The sequence below is a fragment of the Podarcis muralis genome, chromosome 1 (genome assembly GCF_964188315.1).
Source record: "Podarcis muralis chromosome 1, rPodMur119.hap1.1, whole genome shotgun sequence".
Classification (NCBI taxonomy): domain Eukaryota; kingdom Metazoa; phylum Chordata; class Lepidosauria; order Squamata; family Lacertidae; genus Podarcis; species Podarcis muralis.
This window is the reverse complement of record NC_135655.1, coordinates 92,239,786-92,255,452: the sequence shown is the minus strand read 5'-3', so window position 1 is coordinate 92,255,452 and position 15,667 is coordinate 92,239,786. Positions and strand designations below refer to the sequence as shown.

The window sequence follows — 15,667 nt, the reverse complement described above, 5'->3', positions numbered from 1 at the left end:
GACTGTGGAACTGTGAGTGGTCCAAGCCAGCTGCTTGGAAGATGGCTGGACACTAAGTATTAGGCAGGGTTACTGGACACAACATGGTCAACCAGATGAATGGAGTGTTACAGAACAAACTGAAGCACTGGGATACTGCAAGTCTATTTCAGGAGCTGGGTGGCAACGTGTCCTACTTTACAGAGGACAGTCCTCTATTTGAAGTCCAGTTTAAAGATAAAGAGCCCCAAGTGGGGACATCAGGGGCCATGAAGTTGTCCATCAACAGTGAGTATCTGGACCGGAAATTGAGAAGGCATATAGATCACCTGGCCAAAGTCTTCCACACTATGTTGAGATGCATCATATTTCTATTTAAATCACAGTAATTGTCTCTATTTTTATTATTAAATTTCTATACTGCCCTATATTTGCATAGATACATATAAATTAGCACATACATAAATTAGCACATACATCTGTGTCTTCTTCTGTCAATGTTTAAGTAGCCAACTTGTTTGTGAGTTCAAAACAGCACTGTAACATTTTGCAAGTTGGCAGAGTACTGTTGCTAGGGCAAGGCAGATGGCAGAAGGCCGCCTTCGCAGAGGGACAAATGTTTCATAACTGTCACGAGGAGAGAGGGATATGCTCCTTTTTCATGACAATAACATAATATATGGGGGAGCACATGAAATGAGCCTGTGTAAGGCCCAGTGTTGCTGTCCTTTTAGAATACAAGACCTTTCCCCTGGCTCCTTCCATACAAAAATATTGATGTATCTCATTTTCTTCTGGGCTTCCTCTTCCTTTGTCCCTAGGTTTTGCGTTCATGTAAACAAAGCAGTGAGGCCAACAATGGATATTCTATTAAAAGTCTTTTAAAATAAACTATAATTACAAAGGCACAGCAAGTACAGTGGTATCAACATAGCACTGTTTAGTCAAAAGCAAATAAAAGAAGGAAGTTGGGAGGTAGGAATTCACTGCCTTGTTGTATTAGTTGATCTCTAAGGTGCTACTGGACGATTTTTTATTTGTTGTATCAAGTTTGCCTTACAGCTGAAGTCTGCAAGGCAAGTTTCACTGCAACCAGGGATGGGGCACCAATGGTTCTTCAACTCTTGTCAGACTACAACTTCCATCATCCCTGACCATTAGCCATGCTGGCTGGAGCTGATGGGAGTTGGGGGTCTAACAGTGGGAGGACCACAGGTTCCCCACCTTGTACTAAATGGAATCTAAAACTGCCCAGATCTTACTGGTAAATGCACTTCAGTAGTACCAATGGACAGCAGCTGACCATGGACAGTTGCTAATATCCGTCAAAACATGGCCATTTATCATCGGTAATGATTAAGGGCATATTCAAGTGATCACCAATGGTAGGTGTGGTTTTTTTGTACACTCTTCTCCAGAGAATGGAAAACCAGCATTGTAGGCAGTTCAAAACACACTGGTGCATACAAGATACACATTTACAGTATTGTAAGGATTAGCCCAAGCCAATCTGACACCTCATGTGCAGAATATAAAGGGCAGTTAAAAGGTTTTTAACAAATTAGATCAGTGATAGTTTGTTGCCCTTTAATGCCGCCCTAGATCTGCTATCTGAGATGGCATTCTGCCTATCAGTCAGCCCCAAGTGCATTCCACTACACATGCAGAATTTCTCAGGGGGGTGGGATAGAAAAAGGTGCAAGGTGGGGGGAAAGGGAAGGTGCAAAAGGGTTATTGTCTACCTCCATGCTAGTGTTGGGATCAAGGTCATCACATTCTGACTCCTCTGAACTGTTTGTCTCCTTTTTGGCAGCATGGAGGAAAGAGAACAAAGTTACAATGGGGAGAGAGATTAAGAGGCACAAGATCAGCAGAAGCAGGTGAGCGCAAGGTAGCAATGTGCACTGTGCAACTAACATGCTTTCCAAACAAAGAGGCACTAAGTGGCAAGCAGGAAAAGAAGAAAAAAGGTGTAGTAATCTTGAAATCATTCAAGGGGGGGGGGGAATAAAGGTTTTAATGGAAGCAGCAGTATGAGGAGCTACCTCTGCTATACCAGCCCACTCCCACCCCCCATTTTGCAAGGCCCTTAAAACATCCACAACAATACTATACATGGAGAGCATTCACCAAACTCTTAACATTCTGTTCTAGTGCTGAAATCTATATCCTCCCAATGAACTCAGTTTGAAATAAAACGTCAGGTGGAGCCAGAAGAGTTCAATCTCCTTGGATTTGTTGTGTTTCTTAAAAAGATTTTCAGGTGTTTGACCATTCAGCCTATCAAGTGTCAATCCTTTCAAAATGTACATGATCCATATACTTCAGTCAGCTTAAACATAAATGCAATCTGAGGTGTGCAAGTACATAATTTTAAATTTAAGCACCCACCTTAAAAATCCAAACGGCATTTTCTTTGTTTCTGTTTTTTGTGTGCTCCTTGGCCCAAATCCAAAGAAACATTAGAGCACAGCATAAGGTATCCCATTTACGGCTGCACTCAAAGATACCCCCTCCCACACCGTCCTTACAATACTGATTGCCTATTGAGTTGAGGTGTGTGTGGCCAGACTCAGTCCAGGCATCCTATCCCAACTGCTTATTGGTCTTATCACTGCTGATAGATCAAATTACTCATTTGATGGTATGCACACAACATAACAGGCACTGCAGGCACCCTTCTGAGTGGTGGATGTGGGAGATCACCCTGCTGCCACAGCAAACTTTTCCATTCTTTTGTGGGATAAAAGTGGATCACCCTGCCTGCCCTGTAGTGATTGTTGAAGGGAAGGATGCAATAATGCAATTCGTGATCAAAAGAGTAGTATCAAACCTTAGCTAGAACAAGGTGGTAGATGTGTTTAATTTTTACCATGTCAAACAGGCACCAAGGGAAAAATATTACTTATAAAAAAGAAAGAAAGAAACCTGACTGATCAGTAGAGCAGATCATGGGTGGTCAAGCAGATGGTACCCTCAGAATTTGGTTGAGTGCCATTAGCCCCAGCCAATGGTCAAGGAGCTGCAGTTCAGCAATATCGCCATTGGTTACCCCTGAGTTAAGGGCTTTTATATCAAACAGAAATGAAAAAAGAAGGACACTCCATTGGTTACCCCTGAGTTAAGGGCTTTTATATCAAACAGAAATGAAAAAAGAAAATTGTCCTGGGAGCCGCAAGAGTGTTTAAGTTGTATTTAGTTGTACATAATTATTGTGACTATTATTGTCCTGCATTCACACACAAATAAGTGCTGCACTTAAACCAGACTTCTCTCCATTGTCATTTAAATTGCAAAGCAGTTTTGATGGATCTTTCTCATTCTTGCCCAAAGAGTTTTGGGTTGAGATCCACAAACCAGTTTTGCCAAGATTTAGACAAATAATGATTCCATGAAAATCCCACAAACTGCTAAAGCTACATATTAATATTTGTCATTATAATATTTCTTTACTCAGAAGTATTACAAGTAATCTGAGATGTTAAAAAGCCATATATTGCTGTTTAATCACAAATATTTATAACATAGCTCAAAATCATATGTTATATGTGTCAAAAAAAGACTAAATGAAGGAAATACTAAATGAAAACTTGAATCTCTATGTTGGCTTCAATCTACACAACAGATAGTGTGCACCTATAGAACTATTAACTGTCCAGACCGGTTTGAGAAATATGCTACCATAAGAGCTTGTAGCTAGAGCTCTCTTTATACTACAGTATTTTGATGCTAGTATGTATAAGATAGACACAAGAGAATGCAAAGAAAAAAAGTGTTCTGCATAATATATATTTTGAGAAGTAACATTTTAAAGTTAGAATTTTAAAGAAATAGATCTACCACTAAACACATAGGGTGGAAGTCAGTATAATGCTAAATTATTGTTCTATCTGGCTGTTTTGGGAGTTTCCAAGCCTCCTGAGCAGATTGGGAATGGTGGGCCATAGGGATAACTGTTTATGTCACTTGCAAAGATGTATTTTGAAATATTAAATTCTCTTTGAGTTTCTAAAATATTGTTCTAGATATTATATTAGAAATGTGACCCAATATCACAAATTATATGTAATACAGAATATTAGTGAAGAATTTTAAGAATGCAATCGTTTCCAATTAATAAGGGTTTCTCCACACCTGCACCCCTGTGGAATATTTTCAGAAATGTAGTTTCCTGGTAAAGACCGATATGTGATTGAAACATGCTGGACTGCAAGTAGAAACTATTCGAGGCATTTTATATTGCAATATATGGCTCAACCCTCTTCTTCCTGTTATGCTGCTCAGATTGCAAAGGAGAACCAGGCTCATATACCTTAAACAGTCTGGTCAAGATGATTCCTGCTTTGGAAACATCTTGGCTTGATTACTGATTTGCATTTCATGTGCCCTTGGAAGGCCCTTCATGTGCAACTTGGAAGCTTCAATTGGTATAGATGCAGAATATAGCTGCCAGAGTTCTGGGTAGTATGGCCAGATGGCTATATGTGTGTGTGTGTGTGGTGATCTATTCACCACATTAAATAAGCTGGTATTTACTTTTAAAGCCCTACACAGCTTAAGAGCCCCAAACCTGAAGGAGCACCCATTCTCACTGCAACCTGTGTGTGATTAAGGACCTTTTTTGGTACTGACATGCCCTCTATGGAGTACTCTTGTTATAGAGACTTAGCCTGGTGCCTACATTGATGGCAGCAGGCTGAAATATTATTGCTCAGCCTGACATTTAATCTTGTGCATGTTTTAAGAATGTAGCCTCTCTCTACTCTGGTTTTATTGTTGCATTTTATGTCTATCTTGATGGTGCAATGCGCTGAAATTTTTATGAGTGAAGAATGGTATGAAAAGTTTTAAATAAATATTGCAGCTATACAGAACAATTTTAGCAGGTGCAGCTGGTCATGGCAGAAGTGGGGAAAAGCTGCACCTGTTAGAACTGCAGCTCCTACGAATCTGCTAAAGTTATATGAGCCCTATCTTCCTTTACTTCAACTAGGGTAAGCAGATGAAAGCATCAAGCAGGGTCACTGAAGTTAGCACTGCTGAATAGACACTGACAAACACAAGCATATAAACACAAAAATGAAAGCGTTGTTAGAATGCATGCAGATTTTACATTGCCACCACCACAGTTAATTCAATTTAAACCCCAATTCAACAAAAAACACTTCTGTATGGTCATTGGCATTCCAAAAACAGCATTAATTTGAATGGAAACCAAATTATTTGCATGAAGATTTTCTATGGTATGAGTCACAGAATGTAGACTTGGTCCATTTGATAAAGTTCTAAAGGGAGCAAGAAGGACCTGGGGTGGATTAGGCACTCTTCCATATTATCCAAACACTGTATGTGACAAATCACACAACCAGAATGAAAACTAAGAAAAACCTTACAAATAAAAATGACAGTGTATTAGTAGCCCCCCAAAATGCTGGCTGAATGGCATCAGCAGGGATCTGGAACAGCATAAGAACATGAAAAAAGTGGCTGACTCCTCACCATATTTGGAAAAAACCCACAAACAACTTTCTGATTGCCTAAGCCCCACTGAATTCAGTAGTTCATTAGAGACCAAGTGCTTTGATGGACTGAGGCTTAAGAGCCTGATCAAAATAGTTGTTGGAAGTTAGTGATAGAAGAGCCCACAATATTAGGAGGGCGATCCACAACAACTGATCACATCACAGCTAGTGCCTAGGGGGCCAAGATTGGAAAAAGGTTGGGAGACACTGGTCTAGGGATCTGCAAAGGGTGAACTGACAGTGCTCACTGTGCAACAACTCAGGCCATCGCTAAGGCTAGCAGTGTGAGTAGTTATACCCTGTTTGTAATTCTGCTGGAAGTCACAGATCAGACTGCCTTATCACAGATCAAGGTGGTTTGGGGTGAGCCTTTTTGTCACATGCTGTTATGTTCGTTAAGGGTTGCAAGCTTATCATAGTTGCCTTGAGCATTTCATCCCCAAGAGTTTCATGAACCTACATTGCAGATCTCACAATGAATTTGCTACATGAACATTTTGCAGTCTTTGTCCATGAGAAGGTTGCTTGGCATAAAGCTGTTATGTCAACCCCATGAAACAATGGTGTAGTGGTTTGCGAGAAGGTAAAACTGGCATTTCACAATTAATTCCATGCCCCACTTCTTCATGGAAATGTTCAAAAAAATGTGTCACTGCAAGCAGAATGTACATACATCTCTGTTGGGCCACTTACAAAACTCCTGCTTCACTTCCACAAACATTCCTGGCACTTTTATACTAAAAAATTGCACTGAGTTTTTTTCAGTTCATGTTTATGGAGGGCAGGAATTTTGTGCCAACTGCGTGTCTTCCACTGTCTCCAGTATGCCTATTATGAGGAAAAGCATTGAAACTGGGTTTCAGGGAGTGGAATTCAATCCCATGGTGGACAAAAAATTCCTTGGATACTCCTTGCCAAATCAGTCTGTCTCTTTTTCAGCTAGAAAATGACAACCAGCGATGTGATTCTCAGGATGACTTTGAGGACTAGTGGGCATAAGTGGGATTTATGACTGTTATGTAAACTTCTTAGAATTTTTCTTTTTTGCTTAAGCAGTCTAGAAATATTGTTAAATAAAACAAATAAAAAGAGACAATACACAGAGTGGTGTGTCCCCCGCCCTCCTAGGCATCACAGTTCCCAACTAAATGACTCATTATTACAACTGGATTTTCCTAATCCCTTTTTTTTGGGGGGGGGGGTTAATGATTAGCCAGAAGAGCTGGAAGTTATTTGGGTTGTTCCTATATAGCAGGCACAATTCCAGGAGAAGATGTCAGAAGCCACATGAAAGAACCAGAGCAGTAAGTAAACATTGCCCTTACATAACTGGGTGGGGGGAAAGGTGAAGTTTTTCTTCCTCATCCCTAATTTCTAGGAATTTGTTGAAAGCATCATGGAAGTCTTCAATATGAACAGTCTTAGTCATGATACATCTATAACATACAAATCAATCTCTGTAGTATTGGAAATACTGCAGCAGCTAAACTAGTTTAAAAACAGCAGTGTTAGGCAGTGTTTAAGCAGCCCTAGAAGGATGAAACGGCCTCACCAAAACTTCTAGCAGGTCATTTTGACAGAGGTTGCCTGTTCTGCACTGTCATTGCTTACCAACCCCTGAAGGCATTTTGCTGCTCATGGATCATTTGTTGCAGATTGTTCCTCATCTATTAATAGCCAAGTCTTGCCTTGTTTGGGCCGGCATGATTTCTGGTCCCTCCAAGGGAAAATTTTGCTTGACTCTGCTTGGTCTTTTTAACTGCACATCTTTAACTGCACGTACACTTTTGATGGTTGCATTAAACTTCTGAAGTTAAATACTACACACAAACAAACACACACACAGAGAAACTATTTACTTACATTTTGGATGCCAGTGGTGAGGAGGGAAAAAAGCTGTGTTGTATCTTGCATGCAAAATCCGGCCAAAATGTCTACTACTACCGAAAAGTAAAACAAATTAAAAATAAAAAGCAAAAAGGGAAAAACAAAACAAAGTAAAAAGCCAGATGTCACCCCCTGTCCATATAGAGGATGTTGCAGGGGGAGTGAGGATGAGAAGCAGGAGGCAGCGCACAGCTTCTGATGGCCTTACTCACTTTAACAGAGACTTTGTTGCCCAGAATATCCTTGGGTTTACGTAGGCCATTGGCTTCAGTTTTGCCACTGCTTTCCTTTTCTGCCCGCTTTCTCATGCGCAGGGTATGCCATGAACATGACTTCCTGTTGTACCAAAAAATGCACCAATCAAATGGCGTATCTTAGTAGGAAGAGGAAGGGATGTGGAAAAGCAATCAGCACACATGTTCTTGATACCTGCAGCCCCCCTTAAGAAGGGAGAAGCCACTTGCAATATGCCTAGTTGGCTGCAAACATTCAAGTCAGGATTTCAAACTAGTCTAGAACAAATGTTTTGTTTATTCTTGCTAATTGAAAAAAGATATTTTCTGTAAGTTGGCTGCAGGTCCGCAGATAACAGCATACTTCTTATTCATAACCTGCAAGGGTTGGCAAAGTAAATTCTTCCAGTTAAAGTGAAAATATTGCAAAATTAGAGAGAAATCAAGTCTTTGTTCATATCTTATATACAAAAGCATTTGTATATTCCATGGTTCGGTGCCAGCTCCCAAACATCAGAAGTTAGATAATAACCACTTTATTAGATAGAGAAAATAAACATCATAGTACAGCTGAATTGATAAAACACAGGCATGTTGAAAGAACAGGAACTTCTTTGCTTAAGTGTAGCAATGCTTGTCTTTCTGCTCAGAAAATGAAGTTTATATATTCCCATTTTGTGTCCCAATACACATCCTACCTTTGCCACAAAATGTTTTCTTTAGGATGGGGAAGCAGAAATAGGAAAATGTATGTATCAAAGCAAATAAGAATACTGACAACTATTTAGTCATTAACTGGATCGCCCCTGCATGTCACTTTATAACAGAAAATCCCCCCTCCGTAGATTTGTAATACATTTTCATGTATACAGCTGAGTGAGAACTCACTTTTCAAAAACAGAAGCAAAACAGCTAGAACCATGGCTCGGTTGTCTGCTGTATATGTCTTGGGCTTGCATGTATGTATGTATGTATGTATGTATGTATGTATGCTGCAAGTCTAGACTCTGATCCCAGCTATGAAGACATAACAACATACCTTACAAGAAAGGGCAGGTCTGCACTTCATAACTGCCACAGGAAAACACTGCTGTAACACCAGTGTTTCCTGCAGAAAATATGTGAAGGGTGGGCATCCACACATACATCCTTTAAACATTCATGTACATATATCTGGGATTCCCAATTGAGCAAGAGGTTCTGGATGTGTGTACACACGTATGACATTCGTCTTTTTTTACTGTGGTGAAAAATGGTGTGTAGAGCTACTCAAAAAGTTGCATGCAAACTGGGAGATGAATAAACATTTTATGAATTTTCTCACGAAACAACACTTTGTTCCAGTACTGAAATGCTTTTGTGCTTATAGTATTGTTCACCAGATTACTTGGCTGCAGTGTAATATTAAAAAGCAAAAAACCCCCAAGGCTTAGAGCAAATAAGCCACACCATCACAAGACTAAACTGATTTATATCAAATTGTGGTCAACCGTAGTTTATGAACTGTGTATATGCTAGTGTTACAAGAGAAGTCTGATGGGCAACATTGTTTGGGCACATGCAATGGATATCGATATCATCAAACCATGTGATACTGCGCTGTACCAGTCCTGTTCATAACCTCCACATGCATGCTCACTGAACAAGTGGGGGAAATATAGCTTCATATTCAAGTATAATTAGCAGAAGGTGTGAAAGGGGCTCCTAATGTCCTGTGGTTTCACTCCTTCACCCAAACATTCAGTGAATGTGTGTACTGCAGGCATGAACAGGGCTTTGGTTTGCAGAGCTCAGGGGGCATATTTCTCCAAGATTATACTTGAGCATAATATCCATAGAAGCATGATAAGTAAATGGGAAAGAATGTGAACATTATTAAGGAACATAAAACTAGTGAAGTAAGATTGATATAGATTTGCTTTTTTTTCTGAATAAAAGGCCAAACATTTAATGTTGGAGAGGAGGGGAAGAAAAATTCCCATTTCCCCCTATACATTCAAGTTAGCTTGAAGTAATTTTGAGAACATAAAAGGCTTTGAAACAAAGTGTACAGAATTCTCAGCATTTGCAGTGATATTCTATAGTAGCGTGAAACCCATGAGAGAGATACACAGGCCTTCTCTCTCTGTACTGTTATGTATTTATGCATATATTGTCCATGTTTTTCCCACCCAGCAAGTCATTGTGCTTTATTTCCATTGGTGCAATGTTTGTTGTATCATTGGTCTTCCTGTAGCATAGCAGTTTTGTGCATGAAAAGTCATGGTCAAAAACCTAAGTCCCAACCCACATGACAATTCCCCTTGCCATGAAAATAACTGCTCCCACATTTCACTGAATTTTGTGAATATGCCCCCTGGGCTGTTCCTAATATGGGAGGTTACCCTGAGCAAGGCCAATCACACAAACGCCTGGCAAAACCAGCATGTGAGTTCCATTAAGAAACTTCTGTCACTCCCCATTTCCTCAGGCCTCGATATCACCTTTTGATCTTCACTGGATGAATGATGGTCAGGACAAAGCTCAGTTGATAGAGCATGAGACTCTTAATCTCAGGGTTGGGGTTCAATCCCCACATTGGGCAAAAGATTCCTGCTCTGCAGGGGATTGGACTAAATGACCCTACTAGTCCCTCCAACTCTACAATTCTATGATAACTTTGTAAAGACTATAAATTATTAGGCCCAGTGCAGACCTAACCATATTAAGCATTGACAAGAAAGCAGGAGGTGTGCTGTGAGCTCACATTCTTTCTCCCCTCTTTGGTGTAAATTCACCTCTTCTCTTGTTGGTTTTTGCCATAGTTGAGCACTACATTCAGGATGCACCAATGCTAACCATGGTTAATGCGAAGTAGCTTAGCAAATATTTGCAGTCTTGCTTCAAATCCTGGTTAGAAATCAGACTCATGGCTAAACATGGTTAGCATTGGTGCAGATGCAACAATAAATCATGGCTAAGGCTAATAAGAAAAAATTCTTTGTGTGGAAATCTTCGTGTAGGCTATTCCCTCTCTCTTAAGATATAAAGACTGGCAACACTGTGCCTGCACTGGGCCTTATTCATTTGCTGCAGCATACGTTAAATCTAATGAGTCAACACACCTAATCTTCAGTACTTAAAAGTCCATTGAAGAGCTCCCTTCAACAACTGTACTCCAAGGAATCTGTGCAAGATAACCAATGCTGAATCAATTTTTGACAACTGAAGATTAAAAAAAAAAAAATCAACTGGTTTTACAAAAAGGATTGTACCTTCAGTATTTAATATCAAAAACATTTTCTTGCATTATTTAGTCATTTCAAACTGACAAATTTCAAAAAAAGGTGAAATAGTATTCACACATTTGTTAAATAAGCAACAAAACATTGTAAGAAAAATAAGAACTTAAAGAGGGTCAAAAACTGGTCCTTTTTAACCTCATCAAAACATGCTCATGGTGAAAATTTATTTTACATATTTAAAATAGTACATTTAAAATTATTAGTTACATTACAGGTACAATGATGAACATTGCGACTATCCATAATATTGCACAACCTGACTTCAAATATGGGTTTCTTTAAATAGTGCAAAATACTTTTTACAGGAATGTACTCCAAAGGGGATTTCTCAAACCAAATTATTTTTACAAAATATTATGTGAACAGAAAAAAGAAACTTTCAAAATAAAAAAGTTACAATCTGTACAAGAAATTGCCATTGACAACATCGAATCTCTATTCCTTGAGAAGTGGGTCTCAATCCAATACAAGGCCTGATGTATGTGGGTGGTGTTTTTCTTTGCTCTATATCATTATAACCTATATATATATATATATTTATATTTATATATATTATAAGCAATTTAAAACACAAGATAAATACAAGTCCAGTCAAATCAGGTCCATATTTAGGAAAGGATGGGGGGGGGGGAACCATGCCCTTTAAACTGTCTATAGATTTCAATTCTTTACAAACTATGGGGGCAGAGCGGGGAGAGAACAAAATTCCAACAAAAGCCCAACTATGCCAACATGGATACCCCATGTTGTGTTACCAAGCAAAGTTTGTTCCAATGGCACTGTAGATTTTTTAAAAAGGCAGGAAAATCCTAAGATTTGGGTTTTATTTTTCCTCAAAAATCCACATACTGCTCCCAGGGAATCCAACACAGCACTTACTTTATGCCTCCATCGCTATTATCTGTAGTTGATTTAGTGAGGGGAGCCAATATATTCCCTGGGATCCATCCTTCTGCTGCTGGTGAATGGTCATTGGCAGGCTGGTACACAAGGAACATGTTCTGCTGGTTAATGGCAAGTACTTGGACCACCTCACCCTGGTTGACACAGATTTCATTCTCCTTCAGTGCATAGTAATCTTTGATGACCACCATAGAAGAGGTCCCATTGCACCCACCCAAGTCATTCTGAAGAAGAGACACAGAAAGCAACAGTGACAAGATAGCTCGGGTGCAATGCTAAGTTTTTTTTTATCAGCATCTCCTGGGCAACACATTTAAGTGTACTAAGAGTTTACAAGACATCTCAGTGTGCACAGCAGCATGTTGCCTAGGCAACTGCACTATGTTTCCTTCCATGTGATGCTGTGTGATTGACAGACCACAGATCAGTTGGCGTAAATTCACAAATGCATACTCATTGTCACTATAAGCAGTAGCTCTTTTTAATAGCCTGCTTGTGAACAAAACCTACGCATAAGCTTGGGACACAACAGTTGTCAACTAATTTCATAGGACATTTTTGAAAATCGATTATTTTCCTAATTTGGGAGATGGGAGGGCAAAGAAAGAAGATCAGTTAAATAAATGCATCAAGTTACATCGGTTTTGGAAGGCAAAGTGAAACCCTGGTCACATAATGGAAGTAGTGCAGCTGATATAATTAAGATAAGGAAAAATAAGAAGCAAGAAGAACTTTGTGTGCAAAAGCTCCCTGGTTCAACTCATGTCCAGGTAGGGCTGGGAGAGAGTTAGGACTGAAACCCTGCTAGTCAGTGTAGACAATACTGAGCCAGGCAGACTAACAGTCTGACTTGGTATACCACAGATTCCTATGTTTCACTTATCCCAGTTGTTGCTGAGAAGTCTGCAAGAAGGAATGAAGGCAATTGCACTCTCTTGCTGTTATCGACTCCCTCTGAACATGGACTTCCCATTCAGCCATCAGTGGGGACCACTCCCCATGAATTTGTCTTAAGATTGTTGTTGTTCTTTAAAGCAACTACAACTAATAGCCACCAGCACACGAGGCAGTGATTTCAAGGCTAGAGATGCACTTGTGTTTCCCTCTGTTGAATTTGCTTTCAGCTTTTTTAAAAAAATCGCACCATGCAGATTCTTGAGCCCTTTCCTAACACCCAGAACAGGCTTAAGACTGGATGTTGCTGTCTGAAAGCTGAAGACCATTTCCTTCTTGGATCAGCAGTTACCATCTATATATTGACTCACGGGTTCAAGTACTCACATCCACTAACCAGGATCAGTAACAGGCCAAATTGGAAATGATGGCAATTGCAGTAAAAAACACAACAACACAAAGTGAAAATACATACATACCTTGATTAGTTCATATTTGTCCCCAGGCTGGTGCTGCTCGTGCCCTGTGCTGCCATTGGAGGTAGATATTTTCAGAGGTGGAAGAGATGGGTTACGCATTGTAGCCTTCAAAGGTTTATCCGACCCTACTGGACCTGAGGAATAGGGTCTGGTGATGGGCTGAGGTACCCTGCTGGTCTGGGGTCTCATTACAGCAGAACTGCTGTTTTCTTTGCGCTGGTACTCTATAGGAGACTGTAGTGCTGGAATAGAACACTAGGAGTTAGTACAGACCTGCCCATTTGCGACACCATGTTTGCCTAATGCAAGGGACGCCATGTTTAGCTTGTTTCAAACAAGTAGCCTGGGAAAATACAAACCATTCACCTACATAGCTTGGAAGCACTGAAAGTTTCTCTTCAGGAAGAGTGAGGGAAGCACTTTCACAAGTGCTGACTTAACAAGACTGTAAAAACCCAACGGTGCAGATCAGGCCTGCTTGGAGCTCATAGTAATACTCCCTACTTCTAGCCTCTCGATAACAGCAACAGTGAGCAGTGTCTGCTCAGTGATGCCCCTCCTGCTTCCATAATTTGTTGCTCTGGTGGTTGATACTAAATAGCAGCTAGACCTAAAAGTTTACTAATCTTTATTTTATTTAAGATGAAATTGGTAGAGAAGAGAGGAAAAGACAGCTTCTGCAAAATTCTGGCTTAAGAACAAGAAGAAAACAGAACAAACCTAGTTTCAAAGTCAGGAGCTCTGCATGCCCATCCCTTACTATATGCAAATATAACATGGATGGGGAACCTGTGGGCTGCTATATCCCCTCTGAGTAGAAGAGGAGTCCATAGTTGAAACTACATACTTCCTCTAATACGTCCTGAATCTCACATGATTCAGCTTCATTGGGGGGGAAATGTAGGTTGTACCCAAGACTGGCTTGCATACCTAAGGACTGTGAAGTGGTCAGTTTTTAAAGAGGGCTACAGGAAATGACAAGCCAGTTAGCCTAGCATCTGTTCCAGGTAAACTGCTGGACACTTGTGAAAGATGACAGCATATACAAAAAGAAGTGTTGCTGAAGAAGAATTAACATGGTTTCTGAGAAAGTAGGACTTGTCTTGCTAACCATTTATAGAGTTCTTTGAGAGTGGCAGTAAGTATCTGGATGGGGTGATCTGGGAGACAATGGTACAATCCAACACACCCCATCCTGAACTCCACTGCTAGACTTCCTAAAAGAAAAAGATATTCTCCCTAGATTTTAATCCCTAGCACAAAATTTATCTGCCTCCAGTCATGCTCCATTTAAAAGGAAGGTCAGTGTGCATGACAGTTATGGAGGCGGCCTGCAACAGCAATCTAGGTAGGAATAAGGTTCTGCCCAGAACAGTCAGAAAGCACTTGGGTTTTCTATAATCAAAGACAGAGGTAAAAATGCTTACCATTTAAGAAGTCCCTCTGTGTGTCCAGCACTTGATTGATATCCTCCACCCAAGCTCGCTGGATTTCAGGATTGGCTGCCTGCAAAATGAGCCTTTCTGACGTTTCCCGACTCATGAGTGCGAATTTGCAGGGATCATTGTCCACATTATCCTCAAGGATTAGGTATGTCATCTGCAAGCAACCAGAGAAAGCTCAATGCTCATTCAAGGGGGAGCAAGCAACTTCAGGTAAACTATATAGCAGCTAAACTGAAAGATGGCCCTGCCACCACTGTCCAAATGAAGAGCAGCAACCACAGAAGGTTCACTTCTCCAGAGGAGGAACTCTCTGGAAGTAACATCCCATAGAGAATACTTGGCTTTCAGCTTTGTTCTTCAGCTTCTGTGCTAAGCATCTTCATGAACAGTTCAATTATCTCTGAGTTACTGGCTTTCTTTAATGGTTAGTAATGCTAATAATTATGGGTGGTAGGAAGAAAATTGCTCTACATGAGATGCCCTCCAAAACAGAAAATGCTTTCTGTCATATTGTCAAATAAACACAAGCACAAACAGAACAGCCTCTAAGAGGCCTTTGCCCAGGCATACAATGCAAGTGTACAAAGGTTTATCATCTGCTGACTGAAGTTTTTTGCTGAACATTTAGAGCAGGGGTTGGGAATCTTTTTCAGTCCTGAAGGTCTCTTTCCTTCATGGGCAACCTTCTAGGGGTCGGATGCCAGTAGGGCACAGATGAAAGTGGGCGGGGCAACGGATGCAACTTCTACCTTTGTACAGTAGGCTATATTTGAGCCATGTAGAATTCAGAAGTGCGCGCGTGCACACACACACACACACACACACACACACACACACACACACACCACACACCCATCCATCAAGGCAAGCAAGAGGTGTTTTTGTAGGTCAACAACACATTTCATCCAGGCAAAAGCAGTGAAGGAGACTGCTGAGGCTGTCTGCGAGAGGGTGTAGCTTGGGAATGGGGTATGGCCAAGTGAGAGTACTGAGGGGCCAAGGGGCATTTGGCCCCTAGGCCTAAGGTTCTCCAATTCTGGT

General features: G+C 40.5%; 2 protein-coding genes across 8 annotated transcripts in view; both read right to left on the bottom strand.

Annotated features, from left to right (window-relative positions):
* The window catches only part of LOC144329002 (kalirin-like), a 29,361-nt gene extending 18,455 nt beyond the window's left edge, over positions 1 to 10,906 (bottom strand). Inside the window, exons 1-2 of one of the 3 annotated variants that reach the window (XM_077935070.1) lie at positions 7,601 to 10,906; positions 1,722 to 1,781 (exon numbers count right to left, since the gene is read on the bottom strand). In XM_077935070.1, the coding sequence (XP_077791196.1) occupies positions 1,722 to 1,781; positions 7,601 to 7,696 (156 nt within the window). In that variant the 5' untranslated portion in view covers positions 7,697 to 10,906. Of the gene's footprint in view, positions 1 to 1,721; positions 6,306 to 7,364 lie in introns of those variants that run through there. The other 2 variants (XM_077935075.1, XM_077935066.1) reach the window with 2 other exon arrangements.
* Positions 10,907 to 11,050: 144 nt separating this feature from the next.
* The window catches only part of LOC144324850 (kalirin-like), a 50,910-nt gene continuing 46,293 nt past the window's right edge, over positions 11,051 to 15,667 (bottom strand). For all 5 annotated transcript variants that reach the window (XM_077935051.1, XM_028743643.2, XM_028743654.2 and 2 more), the window contains 3 exons: positions 14,609 to 14,780; positions 13,182 to 13,423; positions 11,051 to 12,032 (listed from right to left, as the gene is read on the bottom strand). In XM_077935051.1, the coding sequence (XP_077791177.1) occupies positions 11,781 to 12,032; positions 13,182 to 13,423; positions 14,609 to 14,780 (666 nt within the window). In that variant the 3' untranslated portion in view covers positions 11,051 to 11,780. The remainder of the gene's footprint in view (positions 12,033 to 13,181; positions 13,424 to 14,608; positions 14,781 to 15,667) is intronic.